General features: G+C 39.9%; 1 protein-coding gene across 1 annotated transcript; it reads left to right on the top strand.

Moving 5' to 3' along the window:
• The first annotated feature begins 18 nt into the window (after nucleotides 1-18).
• Nucleotides 19-23,992, top strand: dtx4a (deltex 4, E3 ubiquitin ligase a). The gene is made up of 9 exons (XM_036596762.1): nucleotides 19-550; nucleotides 1,216-1,433; nucleotides 4,356-5,343; nucleotides 19,085-19,146; nucleotides 19,742-19,903; nucleotides 20,389-20,450; nucleotides 20,566-20,886; nucleotides 21,322-21,411; nucleotides 22,036-23,992. The coding sequence occupies exons 1-9, from the start codon at nucleotides 492-494 to the stop codon at nucleotides 22,261-22,263; spliced, it is 2,190 nt and encodes a 729-aa protein (XP_036452655.1). The 5' UTR covers nucleotides 19-491; the 3' UTR covers nucleotides 22,264-23,992.
• Nucleotides 23,993-24,045: the final 53 nt, after the last annotated feature.

Raw genomic sequence — 24,045 nt, 5'->3', positions numbered from 1 at the left:
GGTGTGAAACAGTAGGTAATCATGAAATCTACTTCGCTGTACATTATGATCAACCATCTCAAATGTGAAAATGCATGCAAATGTATTTTAACGCCATCAAGCAACGCCTGGACGTTTGCACAGAACTGTTCAGGCTGGAGGGCGGAGACTGTAGAAGTGGGGAAGGGCGATTGGCCCCTTTGTCGTGTTTGGGCGTGGAAACTGGAGAAATGCACGAAAACAAGCAGGAGTCCATCATCACCATCAGGCTAAAACACTAGATTTTTAAGTAGACAGAAAGACTGTAACATTGGTGCGATTAGAAACCGCCGTTTAGCAGCTGGCTGGACGTGTGTCGTCCTTCAGGAGCTGCTGTTATGCGCTGTGTTGCCGAGTAAACTCTGCCTGAGTATTTGATGAAGACACTTCAGTGAGTTGATTTCGCAGGAAAACTATCCAGACAGGCGTCGCTGGGGTACAGCAGCTTTCGCCGAGCGGTGAACTAAAGATGTATGTGCCAAAGGATTCACCCTCGCATTCGTTCTGAGTGCAGAAGGAAGAAGTCTTTTTGGTAAGTTTTTTTCTCTTTTTGTTGGTATCTGCTAGCCGTGTGTCTTTCTGTTTAGCTAAACTGCTCACCGATATGAAAATCCTCAAAGGCGAGAGCTGGCTAGGCTGGCTAGCTGCATATTTCACTCTGTATGGTTAACTTGCGTGCAAACGACAGATACTGGCAAACTGTCAGCCTTTTATTTTCTAAAACACAAGACATTAAGCTAGTTGTTCGCGATCACGATGGTCGGATTAACCGACATTTTATTTTGAAAACGGCGCATTTTGTGACGAATGCTTTGTTAGCCAGCTAGCTTGCTAACCCTAATGTTACCTCAGGGTAGCAGTTAAAATGCCAGGCTTGCTTAGCTAGCTGGCTAAATGATTTAATGTTTTCCCAACAGCTTTCTAAACCATATCTCGTTAGATTTGTGCACTTTTGACTTGGTAACACCGAGCTGTGTGGTTTCAATCCAGCTGCACTGGTGTGTGGTTTGTATCTCGGTGAAGAGCCGCTGCTGCAGCAGGACTGAATAGGAACCGAGCGGCTCCGCTGAGAAATGTAATGTGGATGTGGTGAAAGTGCTTTGGCGGATTGTTTAGCCGCTGTAGATTTAGCTAATAATGGTGGCGTCACTAAACGCAGCCCGAGCGATGGTTCTGTTTTGTGTTGTTTTCTCGCAGGTGTGCGATGTTGCTGGCGTCGGCCGTGGTCGTATGGGAATGGCTGAACGAGCACGGGCGCTGGCGGCCCTACAGCCCGGCCGTGTCCCACCACATCGAGGCGGTGATCCGCAGCGACCCCCGGGGCGCCGGCAGCGTGGTGCTGGGCCAGGTCGACTCCAGACTGTCACCGTACATCATCGATCTGCAGTCCATGCACCAGTTTCGCCAAGATACCGGTAAGATGGACGTGACTTTTATAGCCTTTGTGTAGTTCCGACTTTTTTTCTGAGCTTAATAAATAACTTATTGCATTTGCGTGGAGTTGATATGCAACTGGCGTTAAAGCACATTGTACATTTAAAAGGTAATTCCACTGGTTTTTAACATTTCTGTATAATTCAGTCGTTGAGATATAAGGTAAATAAAGTCTTGCATAGTGGTTTGGTGTGAAATTATTTATTGTCGAGAAACGTACAGACTCCGATTTCTTCACTGTTGTGGTGATCCAGGGGAACCAGGGGTCTACTACAAAAATATAGCCATTTTATTTACTATCCATAACCAGGGTTGATGATGGTAAAATACTTTTCTGAAAACATAAGTCTTTTTTTGGGGGACTATTTTGCCTTAGAACGCCCTTAATGTATCCCTCCACCATAAATGGATTAAAATCAGTTATTTAAGATACGTTTTAGACTAAAACTTTATCACAGAACTACTGTAAAATGTTCTCAGACATCAGGCTGAGTATTCATAACCATTTCATGTAATAGCTTTCTGTGATGGAGCTTTTAGAGGCATTGAACACTTCAGACGTCTGGTTCCTATCACCACCACTTTAAACAATTCAGACTCGGTATGTTTCTCTAGAACAAAGCACCTTACTCCGAAATACTCTTAATGACTTTGTTTACATCTTTCACCATTTAATTAAGCAGAAATTTTGAAAAATCTGTGGAGTTCCCCTTTGATGTTCTTTGAAGGAGTTTATTTGCAGCTCTTTTTGGGCACCATATAGATGGGGGGAAGGCTTGAATGGTTGAGGGGTGCAAGAGCTATACAGGGGCCCTGGAACATGCCAGGAATTGTAGATGGCATTAAACTAAAAATGTTATGGTTTATTATGCAATTTTATGCATTTGCCAGCCAGTGCTCAGGATTTCCAACCTCATCTCTTGAGCAAGATGGACGTGAACTGTGTGATTTTTGGTAAATGCATTGCTGGATGAACATTAACATCCGTACATGGATATGCAACTCATTTGTGTCTTAAAAACTTCTGTATATTACTGTAATCTTATGAGTCACATCACATTTCCACACTTGATACCTTTGATAGATGCCTGTAACTCTTGTTTGACAGGGCATTAGGGCCCACTGATCTATATCACTGTTAAAAGGGAATTCCACAGATGTTTAAAAATGTCAGCGAAATTCATTTGTTGACATGTAAAGTCATTCTGAGTGTTTTGATGTAAAATTATGTGGGGTACATTGTAGAAAAACATACTGATTTCTCTTCACAGTGGTGGTGATGGTAACCAGAGGTTGCAATGTCTGCAACAAAAATATAGGTATTTATGTACTATCCAAAACCACCAGTGAACCTACTCATTTCTCAATTTTTAACGTGATAATGATAAAATAGAGACCGACCTAAAAAATAAGTTTTGTTTGCGTACTATTTTGCATTACTGTGCCCTGCATGCATTTCTCTACCGTGAATGTATTAAAGTGTTTTAGACCAAAACTTTGTTTTACAACAGATCAGAGACAATGTATAAGGCGTCAGGCAGCACATTCATGGCCATTTCATGTAACCGTTTTCTGTGAGCTAGTTTTTAGAGCATTAAATTCTTCAGATGTCTGGTTCCCATCAGCACCACTGTAAACAGTTCTGACTTCGTATGCCTTTATTGAAAGGCATTTCACACCAAACCACTCTGTTTACATCTTACAGTGTATTTACAGAGAAAACTTTTAAAAATCATTGGAATTCCCTTTTAAGTTGAATTTATATGCCGTTGCTTATTCTCCACCCAGTGTTGACGGGAGGCTTAATTGCAAAGCAAATGCAAGCAGTTTCGCAGGAAGGTTCTCCTAATGATGAAATGACCGAGCAGATTAACCCCCATCAGTACAATAAGAGCACCTCTCTCGGTGAGAGAGGTGGAATACATTGGAGGCAAAAGCATGGAGGGAAGTGCAACCAAAACAAAGGGATGGATTGTTGACTGCTTAGAGTTTTGAGAGACTCCATCACCCTCCACTGACTGACAAAGGCCATTGTGCAAGGCTGAGTGGCCCACATGGGAAGACTGAGGGACTCGGAGAGGAGGGCTGATGAAGGGCAACGACCCATTACTCCAGAAAAAACATGAGGAAGGAGGAGAGAAGCAAATAGTTGTAGAGTGAGGTCATGAGGGGGGCTCTGGGTCAGATGAATACCCTTTCTGATGCATTACATGCACTGTCTCATTTTTTATGGACTATCATAAATTGTTGCTCATGTTACGTCTCATCTTGTTTTTTGCTGTGGAATTTGTAACGGACATGGAATTTCACCATTGTGCTTTGCTTTTGTCTGAGGCAGATTAGATTAGTTATAATGAGGTTTATGACTTTTGTACTTTCAATGTCAGTTTCCTAGATCCATATTCAGCTTGAGCCTGTGGTAAATCATCGCTGATGTTACAGTTTAGTCTAAGACTAGGTTTAATCCATGTTCTGCGAACTGGCTAGTAGTGTTTTACAGTTTTCCTATGAATAGTCCTTTTGGCTATGCCTACATTAAAGGGGCTTACCACTAGTGTTTAAAAATTTCTGCATAATTCAGTGGTTTAATTGTAAACAAAGTCATATCAGAGTGGTTTAATATGAAATGGTTCATTGCAGAGAAACTCACTAACTGATGTCTTTACAGTGATCATCATAGGAACCAGAGATTGCAATGTGTACAACACAAATAGAGCCAAAAATATTATTTACTGTCGAATAACACTAGTGAACCTACACTTCAGAGTTTAGATATTTAATGTTAATAATGGTAAAATATTGGTAAATCTGGAACAAATACGGTTTCTCTGGGGACTGATGTATGACATCATTTTCTTAAGAGACTATGACTTTTATCACCTGCTTATCTCATTTCTGTACAGGTACTTTGCGTCCAGTGCGGCGGAGTTTCTATGACCCGCGCTCTGCTCCTGGTCAAGGCTGGGTGTGGGAGTGGGAAAATGACTCGGGCTCGTGGACTCCATATGACACGGAGGTGGGCATCGCCATTCAGGCAGCGCACGACCGGCAGCAGCCCTGGCTGGACCTGACACCACTGGGCTTCTGCTACCTCATCGACCTGCAGGGCATGACCCAAATCAACCGGCAGACACAGCGGCGCCGCCGTGTCCAGAGACGGTCGGACTTGGCCTACCCCCTGGTCTCAGGCCCGCTGCCCAAGCCGCATGCCTGGGCATCTAACGGGAGTGGAGGACACCTGGGGGTGGGGGTTTCGGGCATCACGGGAGGAAATGGAAGTGCTTATCCTAGCGGTGCTCTTCCTGCTAGCGCTATCACTTCTCTTGGCCAGCCTTGTTCTTGTCAGCAGTGCATGCTGGTCCTGGGCGTCAAGACTCCAAGCTTGGCGGCGCAGACTCTGGGCCGGAAACCTCCATCCATGCCCAAGCCCCCTAGCCCTAAAGCTGCCCCGCGAAGCCACTCGTACTCCCTCACCCTCCCCCACCCACCGTCCTTGTCCCGAGCACTGTCACCACACAGGAACTCCACCTCGGGTGCCAGCAGTGGCGGCGGGTTTGGACATTCGCTCTCTATCCTGAGCTCAGCCACTGCTGCCCTGTCCCTCTCCTCTTCCTCCTCACGACCACCTCCTCCCACTGTTCCACCGCCCCCTCCTCCCTCCTCCACTCCACACACCGCCTCAGCGCCCAACGCTGCCCAGCCCACGCCCTCCAACGCCCTCATCTCAACCTCAACCACCTGTGCCCCCACCCCCTCAGCTCGGGTTCTTGGCCCGGTGGCATCGGCAGCCTGTGCCGCCCCGCTGCCCCCACGCTCCAGCCTGGCAGGCCTTAGCCGCCCTGCCCTCCAGAGGATCGCCATGGCACAGTCGCGGGCGCTCATCGCCTCTGGGTGAGTTTCCATGGCAACAGCTGCCTCCAGCTGAGTCACACCCATTTTTTTTCTTATGTGGCAACCCCATTACTCAAGTGTTGCAGCTGGCTAGCGATATGCAACAAGACATTCATGTTTTCAAGCTTTTATTCTGTTAAGTAACACACATTTCTCCACTAAACGAGTTGCATCAGTGTAACTATGACATTCTTGAATGTAGGGCTATGCAGTTCAGCAGTGTATACGGCTGTATAACATCAAGAACTTTGACACTGTTGAGTTGCTGTGGTGTAAACTAGTAGAGCCTGCTTTCTTCACAAAGTAGCTATGTGGGTCAAAATAGGGGTCAAGAGGAAGCAATATTTATCATCAACGATGGCATCAGTTGACCTGTCCATGCTCTACCTACAACTACTTTCTTTCATAGCTACACTTGTGAGACTTTTACAAGTTTTACATTGGCGTAAAATCCTATGTAATCTAATGAGGAGCTCTAGCCTACACTTTGAGTGTGCTGTTATTTTTTAATGGTGTTTATTGACTGTTTTAATGGTGTATGACTGTTAGGGTAGATCGAGTGGAGGTTCTTTCGGGGATCTCATTGATATTCTAATCACAAACTTCGCTGGCTGCAGCAGGTTTAGTGTTGTTAGTTAGCTAATCCTTTATTTTTTTCTCTTTGTCGCTGTTCTTTTTCTGCAGCGTCAATATATATAGCAGGTACAACAAGGAAACTGTTGTTAAGCAATCTCGTAGAATGTCTTCAGTCATGCTACAGTTAGTGATGCACCGAAATTAAAATCAGTGGCCAGAACCGAAAGTGGATTTTTTAAAGTTTATTTTAAAAATGTATTTAAAAACTGCAAAGTAACTGTATTCTGTGTATCAAGCAGGAATAGAAGGTCTTAGGTGTTGTACCTGGCTCTGATACTTAAAAGGAACAGAGGTTATCAATCACTCGTCTGATATCCCTCATAGAAACCTGGAAACAGCTTCATGTGGCTGACGTTTAAACTCTACTGCTACTAAAAGTGTTGGGACGCATCTGCGCAGACCAGCACGAAAAACGAGGAAAACAAACAACTTTTCTCATTTTCATTGCCATTAAAATTCTTTTTCGCTTTCTGCTGAAAACCAAAAGTGATACTTTTGTAGATCTGGTTTAGTCTGGTGGAAGTAGCTGCACAAGAAGGCATTTGTGGGCGGGACATGGATAGGTCGAGTTGGTATGAAGTAAACGGTGTTCTTATTGGCCACTATATCGCTAACAAAAAGCACTGACGAGTTGACAGACTGTAGATTGTGGTAGTTCTTTGACCGGTTAGAGAACAGGTAAAACTTCTAGCTGAACGGTTTGCATTTGTTTTCTTACATGTGTGCTGTGCAGTGCAAAGTATTTGAAATTGGTGGCAGACAGCAAAATGAGTTAACTGCATTTTTTTAGTTGGTATTTCACAAGCAGATCACATGAGAAATACAAAAACTGCGCTGGTGTATTTTTGTTCACACAAAGAGAATCTAAAATAATTATAGATACAGGCGTCACTGGGAGCATGTAATAGGTGAGTTTTGATATACTGTCTTGGTTCTGTGGTAAGCTCTAGTGGTGCCAGTGCTAAAGCCCGAGATCAACTTTGTGAAAACCCTCTGAATCAGAATGGGCTACAGAAGAAAAGGACAGGAAATATGGCAAAAGCCTCTTTAGGCTCAACAGCCATGTATCTGTCATATTTTAGTTTGTCTGTTTCTCTGAAAAGAACATCAGTGTCTTCTGTAGTGCTGAGTGTTCAGCATGGAAAGTGGGAAGTAAAGGAAATTAAAGGAAGTGTTCTAGACTGGAGCTGGGAGTTTTCCATCAATGTCAACAGGTCACTCATTCATTAGAATCCCCCCTTCTATCGCTCCGTTTTGGTTCTCCCCTTCCCCAGTTCCCAGGCTCTGCCTCATTCTTCAGGCCCCCTTCTTCGGTGCCTCATTGTGAGACTGTGTGTGAGAGAGTATGTATGTGTGTGCGCTGCTAGCGTATCCACAGCAACCTTTGTTGGCAGGCGGCAGCTCCGTTTGTATTTGCAACACAATGCAGTTAAAGTGTGTGTGTGTGTGTGTGTGTGTGTGTGAGAATAGAGGCAAAGTGGAGGGAGGGGAAGATTGGGTCTTGAAGGTGGTGCTGCTGGACAAGTTGGGTTCATTGGGCAAGTGTTTGGCTTGTGTGTGTGTGTGTGTGTGTGTGTGTGTGTGTGTGTGTGTGTGTGTGTGTGTGTGAGAGAGAGCCAGCGAGCGAGCCAGACGCAGACGCTGTCCTTTAGAGACAAAGGCCTGTCTCAGACATTGGAACGCCACAGCTTCAGGCTGGATCTGTAAAGAGGAGCAGTGTGAATAGAGGGTTAGGAAAGAACCGTAGACAGTTTCCTAAGACGAGCCAACAAGCAAACGCACACTTACTGTGGCATACAAATCAGTCACATGGAAACTGGAGTTTACTGAAAGTTCACTTTATCCCATGTGATGCGCACACAAAATAATATGCTCTCTTCATTGTGCCCAAATTAATGTCAACACACAAAAAGTTAGTGAGGTGGATACGATGTAGACCAGGGGTGTCAAACTCAACCAGTAAAAGGCCCATATTAAAAAATCTTATCAAATCTGTGGGTCAGAAAAAAAATGTTATTTCATTTTTAATTAATGTTGTTCTTTGACCCCAAGTGGCCATTGTTTATTCAAAATATGCAAAAAACTTTAAAAGTAACATACAGGCACTTGTAGTAGACCTTGAAATATTCATAATTGAAATGTTCACAGGAGCTCAGTCTTTTAAACCTACCTATTTGCTTGAACTAGACACTGAGCAACTTTTCTTTGCTGCAAGTTCAATAAGACTTGGGCTTAATTTCTGAGCTGCTGAGCTAATGTTAGGTGTTCATATTGGTTGAACTGCAGCTGAAATGCATTTTGATGATATGACTGGTGTGGATTTGTGTAGAATTGTGTAGAATTCAGGTGTAACCGCTGTCCAATAGATTGTTGTTGGGGTAGGAGAGTCGGAGCACATTGCGTTGCAGTGCATGCTGGGGACTGTAGTGCAGCGCATTGTGAAACAGGCTAATATTAATAGAAAATTCAAATACTTTTGCGGGCCAGATAGGATTGCGTGGCCTGATCTGGCTCTTGGGCCTTAAGCAGCATTAATAATTATACTGTATTAATCACCTTATGTAGTATTCCATGCCAGTTAAAGGACAAAACTAATCCTAAAAGAGCATACCTTTTAATTTTTCCATTTCGGTACATTTTACAATAATAGTGAAGACAACTCTAATTATGAGGAGTAGCCTGAAATGATTTTCCAGCAGCCTTGAAAAAACATTACGTTTACTTGTTGAAAACTGCATTTTAGAGACATGGTTGCAATTTTCTTTTAATTAAGACCAAAAAAGTGATCTTTCAGCAGTCTAATAGTCTAATAGTAAGGTTTTGTGTAGTCAGTACGTATTACATATTATTATACGTATTACAATAGAAGTGCCAAGATAGAGGTGGGCAGTATTGCAGTGTTTTATAGTTATTGTGATCAATTTTATTATTGTGATCATGATATGCTCAGAAAAGCATGCTGTTTGATATTTAAAGAACACTAACCAGCTACATGTTTCATTACAAAGAGAACGTAATTAGGCCTGAACTGGACTTGGACACTACAATGTATGAAACACTGAACGAACATAATCACGTTTAGTTTCTGATGGCTTTTTAAAATATGGTACTGCTAGTGCATTGGGTCTATGTAAAGTATTGTGACATGTAAAAACTGTCTGGACGTATGATATATTTTTGTGAAATCACCAACACCTACGTTCCAATATGATACAATGACCAAACACACCAGATGTACAACACATGTTTCAGTTCAATGTTTACTGTTTATTTTTGCTATCAGGTGTTTCCAAACTTTTGACTGATATTGAATGTCACAATTGGGAGAAAATTGGTTATCCTAGACATCACAGACACTAACACTATAAACCTTACTTATAAACATCCTAAAGAAAAGCTTTACAAAAAGCGTATATGAAAATTCTCATTAAGACGGTTTGCTCTAAAACAGTACAATTTGTAAATACCAACAAGATGCTTAATGTTGCAGTGAACAAAATCGCCACCTCAGTCTGATTCTGTGAGCTGTTCTGTACCCCAGAACCTCAGAGTAGCCAAAGAATTCATAGCAACTGGATTTTTCCTGTCGAGAGTGCATTTTAATGCTGCAGTAGCTACTTGTACTTGTCTTCAGCTGCCTCTCTGTTTTACCTACTAAGCTAGTCTGTAAGAACTTTTCAGTGAATAGATGACCTTATTAGCCATACAGGCACTCATGCATCATGTTTTACAGGTTTTACTGATATGAGGCTCTGTAAATTTATGATATTTCATCAAGATACTAAAGTAAGTGCAACATCTGCATGTCTGAAAGTCTGCAAATCTGAAATCCTTAAAGAACTATTACATTTCTGGAGCCATGTTTTGTGTCCAAAGCTTGCTTTCTTAGTTTAGCACTGGTGGGTGGAGCTAACAAGCAGTGGAAGCTTATACCCACCAGTCAGCATCATGCATACTAAATCTCTAAATCATTGCTTCTCGCCTAGACTTGCTTATATGGTGTCTCACACTGAATGATGCACTGTTTTCTATAGAAAACCATACAGTGCTTTCTGGCACAAAATGACCTAATAATGTCTAGAAAAATGGACACTTTTGTACTTTTCTGTAGATGACAATACATCACATTGTGACAGAAACCACATAAGCAAGTCTATTTGAGGTTATATAACATCTCGATGCCATTTCTGGCAAGTGTGTCAGTTTGATTTTTGGCCAGACTGTTCCTTTAATTGGTCTCCTAAGTCTTCTTGAAGGCGGACTGGAGAGGGTTTTTGAAGACTGCCGTATACTAAGGATCAGAATCAATAATATGCCACTGATATACTCAGATGTGTCCTCTTCAGACGTTCCATTGAAGTTCTTTACAGCAGAATTGATCTGAGCATTCAGCTTTACCTCTCTTTCTAAAGCTATGGCTTTCTAAAACTATGCAGGTATGCAAGCGCACATGACCATGGTCAGCCAACTGGTTGCAAGCGCGTAGTACTCAACAAGCTGCTGTTACTGTGGTGATTTAAACACTCACTACTCAAGGGGGCAATAGAGGACAAATCAAAGCATCTGTAAACAGGCTCTACCATTATTCCAGCAGCCACAACAACTGAACATGTCCACTGTAGAGGAATGTCTTCAGCTTTACTAGTTCTATTGGAATGAAGAAGCAGTAATGTGTCACTAGCTTTCAAATGTGTTGTTATTTATAAAAACACAGTTTTACTGCTTATACATGTGTAAAGGATTGTAAAGTGATGTTAATATTCTATAGGTTTCAAAAAACTGGTAGAAAGCTGTAACGATTTAGGGATTCAGGAATTTTCTATTCCATAAAAAAACATAAAGTATCCAGAATTTCCTTACAACAAAAACTAATCTCTAGAATGCCTCATATTGGAAAAGTGGTGACCAAATCTATTTGATCCAATAGCTATTCATGAAAGTTTGTGGCAGGAAATTAGTATAAATATATAATTACAGTTTATTATTTAATAAGGTGTTCCTGTTTTTTTTATAAAAAAAATTATAACTTTCTCTTGTTCTTAAAATACAGTTGTATGCAAAAGTCACTTCTTGTCAAATTGCATGTTTTGTTGAATTTCTAAGTGAAAATAAGTTAACAAATCCTCTAAAGAGAACACACTTCTGCACACTTTAATTGCTGTTTATTTGATGATTATAACATATTTCAGAAAAAATAAAATATAGCCTGCACAAAAGTTATGGCACATTTAATATTTTTTTTCTGTAGAGGATGTATTAACTTATTTTCACTTAAAAATCACCAAAAAAATGTTATTTGACCAAGGGTGTTTAAACTTTGGCATACGTGTGTAAATAGACCATAAACCAACGTTCTTTGTTTTGGTGTGTAGTTGAAAAGAAGTTATAAATTATACCTGTGATTTAGTTCTGTGAGAGACTCATCAAACTGCTGGTGTGCCGTTAGTGTTGACCGTCCGACACCAAAATGTGTTGGAACATCATGCAAAATCGTGGTTGCATAGCTTGATTCATTTGCATTCGTCTACTTGCATGAAGTAAGACACAGTTATTAACAGTACTGTGTTATGGAAGAAACTGGCTTGAAGATACACTTTAATTTTCTGGGTTGTACAATAAAGGCTGCTGATGGATCTGTAGAGAAAATCTGATCTTTTGCAAACCAAAGTATATGATAAGCCCACAGCATAATAACCAAGACTCATTATAAATCTGTAAAGTTAATTAAAAGAATTTCAGAGAGAACGAATGTGCTGTAATTTTGCTGCAGAATAAATAATCAATACAATGAAGATGCATAGGAGTTCAGTCTGCACATAGTTTCCTGTATATAGGAGGGCATAATCTTGCAACATCTTGGAGCCCATTGCTGTTTTTAGAGACACACAAACCATGAAATTCTAATTTAGTTTTTTCCAGCAACTTTTGGTTGTAACATTATTGCTGTGAAAATGTGCTACATGTGGCCGAGAACCATTAAACACTGTTTGATCATTTTGTTCTGTGCTGAATAACCTCTTTTGTTTTAGTATGTAAAATGACAATCTCAACAGGTCTGAAATACTTGTTTTCTGTTTATGAACCACTAGAGAGAGCAAAAATCTTTGGGTATGTTGAGCTGCTCAGCGTAGCTAAAGGGGAAATCCTCCACTGAGTGTCTGTATGCACATGTGTGAGAGCTTGATTCTTATAGTCTTTGGCAGGTGAGAGCCCAGACCCCAGATGGCATTTATGTCTTTATGTCTGATCAGCGCTCTCTCTGTCTCTCTCTCTGTCTCTCTCTCTGTCTTTCTCTCTGTCTCCCTCTATCTTGTCTAGTTGAAATGCCACCTTACTAACTGCTAAAGTGTTTGGTGTTATTTGTTGTATTTTGTTTTGTTTTGTGAGATGCAGGAAATAGTGTGGATAAAATATGCCTGCAGATTTCTTTTGACAAATTGAAAGTAACTCTCTCAAAAAGAATGGAAGCTGTGATAAAGGAAAAAGGTGGACACAATAAATACAGAAAAAACGACATTAAGTTTAGTTGTTCAGGCTTCTGTTTAGTTTTTCTCCTGCACTAAAAAACAAATAACTTGTACTCAGTTGCTGTTTTGGCCAGAAATTAAGTGAATGAAGTTTGGTCTCTGGCTGTTGTGCTACGTTTGCCCAGCAGTCTAGCATGTGAAATGCTATGAACTGCATTTTTTGAATAAGTTACAAATGAATAGGTTGCAAATGTTAACATTGGACTGATGATTAGGTTTCACTGATAATTAAAATGGAGATTTTATAATTTTTAATCTTCTACAAGTGTTACATTTTTCTGTAATACTGTAAATGTTACTTTTATCGGCACTTTCAGTGACAGATATGTATGTGAAAAATTGGATGTCTGCATCGGCCCACGGTTTCCATGAAGCATCTCCAGCCTTAAGTGGGAGAGCGGTGTGGTACCACATCATTATTCAAAAGTCAGAGGGCTCTGGAGACAGACCTTAACCAATGAACGGCCACGGCATGAGTCATTACAAAGGCGGCATCTACCTACTGTTGAGTGCAAACTACACCCAAAACATATGAAGAGTCATCCCAGCTGTTACAGTATTGCTTATGGGGAAAGTCAGTATTTGCTGTTTTATTTTTAAACTTCTGCAGAAGATGCAATATATGCTAAACTAATAGGTGGCACAGAATAATCGGTCACATATTAATAAATGAGTATTTGTTTTTGAATTTAATTCTGGAGGCTGCAAGTCATACATTTCCTTAAGCAGTTTACCTGCTGCATCATTATTTTAAAGTTTGAAAACATTTTATGCTCTGATTAGATGATCCATCAGAAGGTTGAGAGTGCTATGATGGATTCAGTTGCAGTGTTTAATTTGTGTGGCTCAGCTGATTGTAGAATAGCTTTTACTCAGCCAGAATTTGCTGGATTAAAACATAAATTGAGCACTGCAGCTCAGTCAAACCTAATCTGATAAAGCTTGTGTTTTAGATAGAGGACGTGAAAGTACAGTAACAGTCACAATTTGACAAAATTAACACTTGGCTTTGATTTTTATTTTTTTTTGTAATGTTAAAGACATTTTGTGTAAAGCCTTCTGCTTTAATGCCCATTCACAATAGCTTTTAGCTGAACATTGCATTTATTCTGATGCAATTTGCCACAATAAAATGTTTCTTTGGAGAGTAAATTTAATGAGTGAAGCTTGGCATTGTAGCGAAACTGTAATGACTTTAATGCGCAAAACTTAGCATCTCCCACTTGTGCGCTGTTGACCCTGGGAGGGGAAAAAAGCAAAGGAAAAAAGTATGAACCCAGCCATCACTCAGAAATCAAGGATTTGGAGAATCTTTACACCCCAAGTTATGATGTATTGTGCCCTCCAACAAGTTTTTTTCAGCAGCAGCAAGGTGGCATATGTGTATCTTTAGTCTTGTTGAAAAACATTCCAGGTGGCTCCTGATGCAGCTTTACACACTCTTGGCAATTCCTCAAGCAGCTTCATCAGGGCAAAGAGAGGCTTCATTGAAGAATCTGAAATAGAAGTGTTTTGATTTGTTTAACACTTCAGTCCATGTTTTTCGTTTTATAGTTTCGATATCGTCACTTTTTTATTCTAAAGTGTGAAAATAGAAAAAAATAAAACAAACCTTCATTGGTTGTACTGATACTGTATTTGTATGAAAGTTTAATGATGTTTAAACACATCAACAGGACAGTCTGTAGTTCAGTCATTCTGATTACAGTACCATCTGAACATCATCTGTTTCAAACAACTTTGTGTTGAGCGTAAGAAGGATTTTGTAGGGATTGATGTGGAGGGTCCCATGAACGAGTGAATGTGACTTAGGACTGTCGTCAGCGAGAGCGCACATCAGCGAGCCCCCACACAAGACCTCTGCTGTCCCTCCTGCTCCTCACACCTGCTCTTTTCTTTTCTCTGCCGAGTGTGTCAGTCAGGTACTGCAGCTGCTCAGGTATCTTTAGGTGACTTGGTGATTACGAGTGCGGGCCATATGGGTAATGCTGCTTAGATTAGCTGCCAGCAAATGTGACTAGAGGTTTACCGTCCAACCCAAACCCCCTTCCCTCATCTTTTGTTTTTATGAACGCCTCCATCACACTTCACCCATTCACACTGAATCAACCTCACCTAACCAGTGAGCTGTTTCATAAAGTTCTCTTAGTTTGGCCTGTCACTGTTCACGTGCACTCATTGTGAACGATCAGTCACACTCACCCACAGCCAGATCTGGATCAGAGTGGTATGTTCCAGTGTACTAAGGAGAGACTGTTCTGTTCTGGTCAGAAAAGTGAACACTTACAATGCCAACATATAAACAGAACTTCAGAAAGTGATCTTAGTTACTGTGGGGACTGCCCATATGAGTATTTGTGTATTTACATATATAGTACTGTGCAAAAAAGAAAATTATTTAAAACTATTAGAGTAGTAAATGTGTTCTTAGAGCAGTTGGAAGAACACACTCTGTGTGGGGTTACTGTATAGATGTGTTAAATTCTATTAGCAGCACACAGGATTTAATTTAACTCTTAAACTTCAAGTCATTCCTGGACCTGTTTTGCCACCTTTTTATACCTAAAATCAGTGTGGTTCCATTTCTGACTGGAGGATGCTAATGTACATCTGTGGAACCTACAGAATCTAAACTAGATGTAGGGACGATTTATACATCTCTGTGATGCCATGAAACACTTTTATTATATCAATGGAAAAAACACAAAAAAGGGAAACTGGTTCTAAATATAGTTCTTTCAATAAATCAAAGAGTGAAATCTCTTGAAATACAACATGTATATGTGCCAACAGGACTTATGAAGCCCTGGGGAAAGAAAGAAGAAAAAAACAACAAAAAAATTGTAAATGTATTTGTATGGTCTTCATAGGTGCTTTAGTAGGGGCCTAGAGGGAACCCTATGAAGTTTTTTTTCTTCCTTTTGCAGTCTGCTTCAGAGTATTGTGCAGGATTAAGCAGTTTAAAAATGAGTATATCCTGCCTCGTCATTCCCATTGGCTGCGGGAACCAAAGCGATGACATCGATAAATGCAAGATTTCATTAGCTTGTACAAGTATGTACTAAGTAAACTAAGGAAAATGTTTGTAACTTAATGACTTTATGTAACCTAGTTTTGCTTAGATAATTGAAAGCCAAGAGTTCTTATCTTTTCCACTGAAGTTTTGAGAATCTAACACATTCAACACCTCATTACTGAAATTATTTACTTATTTGAATTTAAAAAAGTAAAAGAAAGTGTATTGAAATGTAAAACTGTGTTGTCAGTACGCTCTTCGGTCTTTTCTGAGAGTCTCTTGTTTATCATATTTTGTGGAAACCCCTATAAACACTTGGAAGATGATTGGAAGAGTTGCTGTCAACAAGGAAAATTTTGAAGAAGAATCCCCCTTCGCCATTTATGTACAGATATAGTAGTTGTAAACATGTGAAATGTAACGATTTTAAGGGAGGTGAAGTTACTTTCATTTCCCCATATGATTTCTCTCTTTAGTAGTTTTCGAATAGTGGTGCAAAAGTGTTGTGTGTACAGTATCATTGTTTGCAACCATGACAATCAGCTACCACTTCATTCTTACATATTACACAGAAATGGCAATCAGGGTCCAAGCACTGCATGCGTTTTTTGCAGTCAGATGATGAGCACCGTTTTTAGAATGACCTCTATTTATAATAAATATTTAGGAGAAGGGGGACCAAGTCTCAACCCCCCTACAGGTGGGTGGTTTCTGAACTTTAACCTTTCTCATTGCTCACAAGTTTGCATGTCTGAGTATGGTGGCTTTGAAATGGTAAGCCTCAGGATTAGACATTTTACCATGTCTGCTCCTGAATGTAAAACAGTAAATATTATGTGGAATGAACCATCTCAGTAGTGTGGTTAATACTTACAATAAAGGTATTTAGAGATATTGTGGCCCCACCTGGAAAAAAAAATCACCGCTGACACTATTCTGATACGTTCCAAAAGAAATGTAAGCAACTTATAATGTTTAAAAAGTCTTTGGCCCACTGTTAAGCATTCAGGTGCACATGCATTGTTCTAATATAAATTAACTGATTGTAAATTGACTATAAAATTGCAATTGCATTTAAACAAAAGAAAAGGGGACTAAAATTCTGTGTATTCACTTTAAAATACTTTGTGGGCTGATACTACTCTTGCTTACATGAGTTTGATTGCGTCATGTACACATAACTCTGGTAGCTTTGAAGGATCTACCACCCGGCCTTAAGGAAATCTAGGGGAAATGCTGCATGACCAGAGCCTTTCACCTCTTCACCTACTTTCACCTGAACCTGGAGCAGCAAGCACACGTGAATTGTTTGAGCGTGCACTGGCTCATTATGCCGTATGTGCGGCTGTGATGGTGCCTTATGGTGGAGTGCTGGAGTGTGACGTTGAAAGGTAATCCTGAGCTGTGTGACGTGCCTCACCTCTCCCAGCCGCTTGTCAACAGATGGAAACAGGTGGATTAGCTCTATAAGAGGCAGCGCGGGAGGAGAGGAGACACATCATCCATCCACAGGGAGAAAAAGAGAGGGAACGAGAGGCAAAACCTTTTTGTAGCTGAATACTCGTATAGTCAGACTATGTGGCTGCTTAGAAACATTACAAGAGAGTTTTGAGAGCTTGTTTGAGGACATCATTGCGGCGAGAACAGCACAAATCCGAACTTTTTATCTGTCTGCAGTTTTGACTGTTTGTCTGTTTTGTTTTTGGCTGAATACCTGAAAACATGACCGTAATCAAGGTTAACTCGTGAGTATCTTCTACGATTGTGCTGTTCTTCTTTTATTCAGTCATGTCCTTGACAGATGTGCTTGTTTTTTATAGTGATCATAACAGAATATGGTTTAAATTTTAAATTCTTGAGTTTTCCTCAGCATGTTTTTATGTGCTTTAAATGAGGGAAGCACCAGTATGGGAATTCTAGGCCACTGCCGATATCTGGTATTTTTCTTGTATGCTGGTGTTCAACAGTTTGGAACTTGTCATAGTAATAATTGCTGTTATTTTTATTCAGTTTTAATTTACACAGTGTAAATTGAATTGCTACAAGCCACACACATTTTATGGCATATTATTCAATATTTCAAGTTTTTTGGGGACATTAAATAATGTACTGTAATTTTTTGTTTTTAGTAATTTCTTGACACATTATTTGCAGTAGTTTAATCACCATTGTTCAGATATGAGGCATTCTGGATATCGGTTTAACTTATCAGTAATAACTTTTTTTCTCAATGTTATACAGCTTTCTCAGCCATCACCTATGGCTTTGTTCATCATTCTCCGTTTTAATAGAATAATTCTATATATTTGTAGTTTTTTTTTGTTTGGAGTTTTATTGTGATTCCTTGCTTTCGAACACTAATGTACATTGTCAAATGTTTGAACACCCCTGTTCAAATTATGAGTTTTATTGATTTCTCAAAACATCTTATACAGTAAACAAGCTGGTGCATTAAAATGTGCAGAAGTGTGTTCTCTGTAGTGGATGTGTAACTTAGTAACACTTACAAAATCACCAAAACGTCATTTGACCAGGGGGCCCCAAACGTTTGTATATGACTGTATCTGCCAATGTCTATGTTGTTAGACAACATATTTCAATTGACCACTTTAATGCACAACATTAAATAATCCGAATAAAGTGGTGCTTGCTTTGTTGTGTTATTAAAGCAGGGACTCTGTTAGACCTATCTGTTGCATATAAACTCACTGGTACCTAAGATACCATGTAGCACTTATGGACAGTGTGTTGTAGCCTATCCAGGCAAAATACCTGTCAGGGGCTTTTACTGACTGTTGTTTTCGTTATCTTCATATTTCTATTTTCACTAATTACAGCTATGTGAGCTAGTTGCTATGGTGTATCCTAACAATGCTGGGTCATGCTAAAATTAGAATGATTATTTTTGTTGTCAGCAGACCTGGCAGAAGGTGTGACCTGGTTTATATACTCTAGCATGATTCGGCACTTCATCAGGTTGAGAAGGGGTTGCGAACAGGTGTCTAGCGGACAACATGGCACCAATGTCTGATTGGCCTCAGATTGCTGTCGTTACACAATGAGGCCAGATTACGTGGAATGTAGAGGTGTAAATCTCTAACCTTGCAGTTCAACTCCCTAAAATGACTCAGTGGATCATTAAAAATCAGACTGTACCAGTTTTATTCAGTTTGATTCAGTGGTTTCAACAGATTCAGAATTGTTTTTTTTTTAGGTACCCTGAATATAAAAATGTGACTGAAGGAATTACTTATACAGTAGTGAAATATAGATAATAAACAATTAACAAACCTAACAAACTTTTTAATATTTGAAAATCACCCTTTTTTTTTATGGCCATACTTTACTTGCAAACTTTACTGTATATTGTTACAGTTCGTTATCATAATTGGTTCTAACTTCTTAAAACTGATGCCTTTCATAAACTTTAATTACCACGTTTAAATCCTACATCACAGTGCCTCACAGTGCATCCTTGAATTCGTTTTTAGTACAATGTGGTTTTTTTGTGTTTGTGTGTAGAACATGGCTGTGATTAATAATGTTTTATTGTGTGTTTCAGGGTCCCTACAGTCCCCGTTAAGAACCTAAATGGATCCAGTCCTGTTCACCCAGCCCTGGCTGGTGAGTCTCTAGGAAGAAAAACATACATACACAAGTGTAGGCTGTAATGATTGTAGGAAATTGGCCTGTGCAATACAGCAGTGTGATTGAGTATCAGCTATCATTGACAAATAACCCCTTCTAACGATGCTTCATCGCCACATTGGTAAAGAGAACTGATGGAGAACCAGAGAGGACTAATTTAAATTCAGACAGCTTACTAAATACTAATAGGTGATATTTACATGTATTGTTTTATTACCTTTTACTGTTGAAACAATAGATTATTAAGGAGTATTGATAAGCTGTTGATAAGCTGTTGGGCTACAGTAGAGTACATTCTGCACCTGCTGCAGGTTTCTCAGTATGCAACATAACATCTGAGGAAAATCTTCTACTTTTTCCACACAGCTTAAGTGTCCCAGTGGTTCAGATGAGTTGTAAAATTTGAAAATATTATACCTCATGGTTTCCCACAGACAATCGTGGCTGAATTCCAAAATGCCTTTGCTGTAACATAATATTTAACAAGAAAATATTGTGCTAATTATTTTTAGATGTCGTCCAGGCCTTGTAGAAATAGAACTTCAGGAGTAACTTTTTTTTTTTCTTTCAGGAATAACGGGCATCCTGATGAGTGCTGCAGGACTTCCTGTCTGTTTGACCCGCCCACCCAAACTGGTACTCCACCCCCCACCTGTCAGCAAGAGTGATATAAAGCCAGTGCCAGGCCTGGGCCACTGCTGCCGCAAGACCACCAAGAAGCAAGCCCGAAAAGGTAACGCACAGATAAAGTCTGGAATCACGCGCCACATTATTGATTGACGTTGTGTTCAAGATTGAAATTTTATAAAGAGAACGTATGTTTAAAGCTTTAATTTGACATATATTGGTTTTTAGAACAACAGAATGTTATAAATTAATATAGAATCTTATGCAGTTATTTACCTATGGTCATTTCTTGTGAAGTTATCTGCTTTAAAAATTGATCACCACATTTAAAATATTTTTGGATATTAATTTTATTACAGCTTCAGTCTCAGTGTTACTCTTGATATATCTACAGGTTTGTTCATTATTCTAGACACATCAAAAATTTCCTACCTGTGATGTGATATGATACAGAGCTTACTGTCCTATTAGAATATTTTTTCAAATGTATTTGGAATAAAATACTATATTTTGATGTTTTATGTTATTGAAAATAAGCTTTTTACCATTTTTCACATTAATGCTGACTCTCAAATCTGTCTACATCAACAGGCAGAACTCCTGAGGAAGTGGTGCGACGGTACTTGCAGAAGGTCCGCAACCCCCCAGAGGAAGTAAGTCTCCAGCTCACCAAATCTTTTACTGTAACACCACGTGCTACCCCATATATTCCCTTTTTTCTGCTGGTACCAGCATTTCATACTCTTTTCTCTCCTGGCTCTTCTGCAGGACTGCACTATCTGTATGGAGGCTCTTGCAGGCCCCTCTGGCTATAAAGGCCCTGGCGTGGGTGGTATTTCTCGGGCAGAGTCCGTCGGTCGTCTCTCTCAGTGCGGACATCAGTACCACCTGCAGTGCCTGGTGGCAATGTACAACAACGGAAACAAAGACGGCAGCTTGCAGTGCCCCACCTGCAAGACCATCTATGGAGTAAAGACTGGTAACCAACCACCTGGCAAGATGGAGTACCACGTCATCCCCCACTCACTGCCTGGACACCCAGACTGCAAAACCATCCGCATCATTTACAACATACCACCTGGCATTCAGGTAAGACTTTACTATATCAGACTTCCTCTGTGGATGTAATGTCCACTTCAAACCAGAGCACTAAATCATGAGCTAATGAACAAATCTAGAGCTGGAGCGAGAAGTATTTTTGAAAAACTGTCATTGATAAACATCCATGTTTTTATTATATAAAACAGCTTTTTTACATTTTAGTATGTCTTTTCCTTGTGTGCCAGTAGGGCCAAAGTATCTGTCATGATGACGAATCATTGAACTAAAATAAAGAAATCCATAAACTATTAACCATGACGGGTTTGTAGTTGACGAGTGTTGATTAAACAAACATTGAACTGTAGTTTTATAATAATGGATCAGTGTGCAGTTAAAGAGAGATTCATTTTATTGTTAATAATTGCCTAACAATCACAGATCATAATAATTGACTCTCAACTTCTTTTTCCCTTTCTGCCACAGGGCCCTGAGCATCCAAACCCCGGTAAACCCTTCACAGCTCGTGGATTCCCCCGGCATTGCTACCTTCCCGACAGTGAGAAAGGCCGCCTGGTAAGTGTCCACTGCTTCTATCTACACCTGCTCACTTTTAAAACACATCCTGGAATGAAAACATATGACCATTGAAACTCACTCAGTCCTGCCTAATATACAAAAGTAGTTTGCTCTAACACAGTGCCTCTGTGCTTTTGGAAGCTGTGATGGACATAATGTGTACTCACTATTTACGTGAGCGAACTGTTTTAGGCAATGGTTAAGCCATATAGAGACCCATCTTTACAGAAAAATACTGCTAAGACTAAACAGTTCAACAGTTCAAAGACTTAAAGCTTGTTAACATTATTGAACAGGTGGATATGCTGCATTTTAATTAGCTTGAAATGTTACATCTGGGGTAATCTGAGTGTAGATACCTGTTGACTTCACAGAAAGGGCCTGTTTTTTTTTTCAACTGAAAGTCAGCTAATGAACCCCCCTTCCCTTCAGATTCATGGTCCAAACTTCCATTTGAATACAAATGTATAGATGTAACAGTTTCACTTCTGTAAATAAGCAAGTAAACGCACAAATAAAATAAATAAATGCAGTTAGCTAACTTGCAAAATCCTAGTGAAAAATGCTTCGACACCCTATATCTACTACTATTTAAATCTTACTACCTCCCCCTCTCCTCAGGTGTTGAAGCTGCTGCTGGTTGCGTGGGACCGCAGGCTGATCTTCTCCGTGGGGACATCCAGCACAACCGGTGAGGCAGACACGGTCATCTGGAACGAAGTCCACCACAAAACTGAGTTTGGCTCCAACCTGACTGGCCACGGTTACCCTGACTCCGGGCACCTGGACAACGTCCTAGAAGAGCTGCGGGCACAGGGCATCACCGAGGAAGACTGTCTGAGGGACTGAGAAGAAATGAGGTTAAAAAAAAAGCGGTGCCAAGTTTGAATCCAGATCCAAAATGCTTTATCTCAACTGGAATTTGAAGACTTTTTTGGCTGAAGTTGAGAATCCTTGTGTTAATTGAACTGGAAGGACTTGTAAAAGTCACTACTCAAATTCTTTTCTGTGGTATCATCCCTCCTGCTGTGGAAGAAAGCTAAAGCTTTTAAAATCAGATTTTGACACAGTTCTCTTTCAAAGCTTGTTGGACCAACTCGAACCTTGAAAGGACGTTGGTACAAACTTACTATTGCTGGTGTCTGTTTAACAGTTTAATGTATTGTAGTTCTGTGAAGGGTACTCCAAACTTGAGGTACTTCTGTGCATGTAGGTATATCATTCAGTGCAAAGTGGAAAAAAAGTCCTTTTGTACAATTGAGGCCCCTACATTTTGCTATGAAGCTCCAGTGGCAGTTTCAGACTGAATATGAATGTTTACTGCCCTCTAGTGGCACTTGATGATACATTCCATCCATATCCATTTCCATGGTACTACTGTTTGTTCTCATGAAGTTTTTTCAGTTTTGCTTTTATTTACACTAGATTAATTATATGTTTATACATATACTATCCTACCGTATTTCATTTCATAGAGTGAATAAATTAGAAGCCTGTGTTTTGGCGCTGTTTTGGGGATTGAAGCTAATCCAGGTACCAGTCGAGGACTGGTAATCCTGCCTTTAGGCATTAAACTCGAACCACTTAAACAATTAATCAGTATTAAAGAAAATGTGGAGACGAGGGGTGAAGGCTTGGCTGTGGGCCAACTTAACAGCCCTGAACTGGGGGTGAGGACAAATGCACAGCATGGCCACGTTCCTCCTGACCCATTCATGGAAAGCGTGAGTGAATCGAATCAAGTTTTATCGTGATTAGACTTGCAACCGGAGATTACATGTGTAACGCATGGACCAATGCTAAACTGAATCATGTTTACAATAATAATAAGCTCTTCATGGGCCATAAGGTAGTATTGACACTTCATTTCAAACATGGCAGTTTGGTGTAGCGGCATGCAGCTCAAGACTCTGTATGGTTTGGTATTATCATACCTAGCAGTCTGCCAGGCTGAATGATGTTTACCTGTTACAGAACATCCAGCCTTGCTTCTTTAAATACTTCTGTCCAGTGGTCAAACGTTCTCCGGTTGCTTTTCTAGTCGGTCCTTGGTAGGTCCATGATGGACATGTTTACAAAAAAAAAAAAAGTACTGAAAAAAGTATTGCTGTCAAGACATTTGTGCATGTGTGTACATGCAAATGTAAGCTTACATTTCTAGTTGAAGTATATCGTGTGCTGTATGTGTTTTATGTACACATTTTTCTTAATCAAAACCATGTTTTTGAAGTGTGATGGCAAGTAAATGAGGCGAGCGCTCGTTACTCATTTTCTTTTCTCATTTCTGTTATACATTTAATTTTTTTTAGTATTGTCTTATAAGCTGTTAGTTTATTCCTTTTTTTTGTACTGTGAAGTTTTACTCTCAATTATTGCACTTGTAATTTTTTCATGATAGTTGCTATGGTTATAACGGTTTAAAAAAAATATGACTTCTGCCAAGAGGAAGCTGCAAAGAAAACCAGTGTACGGAGCTAGAACTATTGTTGCTGTGTAATATAAATCTGTACAAAATAACATGCATATTAAATAGCTGCTGGAATACTGAATGAATATTAAAGCAAAGGGGAAAAAGCCATGTGATTTTTCTTGGTCTTGAATGCTTTGCATTATTCTCATTCACTTCAAACC

The sequence above is a fragment of the Colossoma macropomum genome, unplaced genomic scaffold (genome assembly GCF_904425465.1).
Source record: "Colossoma macropomum unplaced genomic scaffold, Colossoma_macropomum, whole genome shotgun sequence".
In the NCBI taxonomy this organism is placed as follows: Eukaryota; Metazoa; Chordata; class Actinopteri; order Characiformes; family Serrasalmidae; genus Colossoma; species Colossoma macropomum.
Note: the sequence above shows the minus strand (reverse complement) of the source record. Positions and strands in the feature narration are given on the sequence as shown.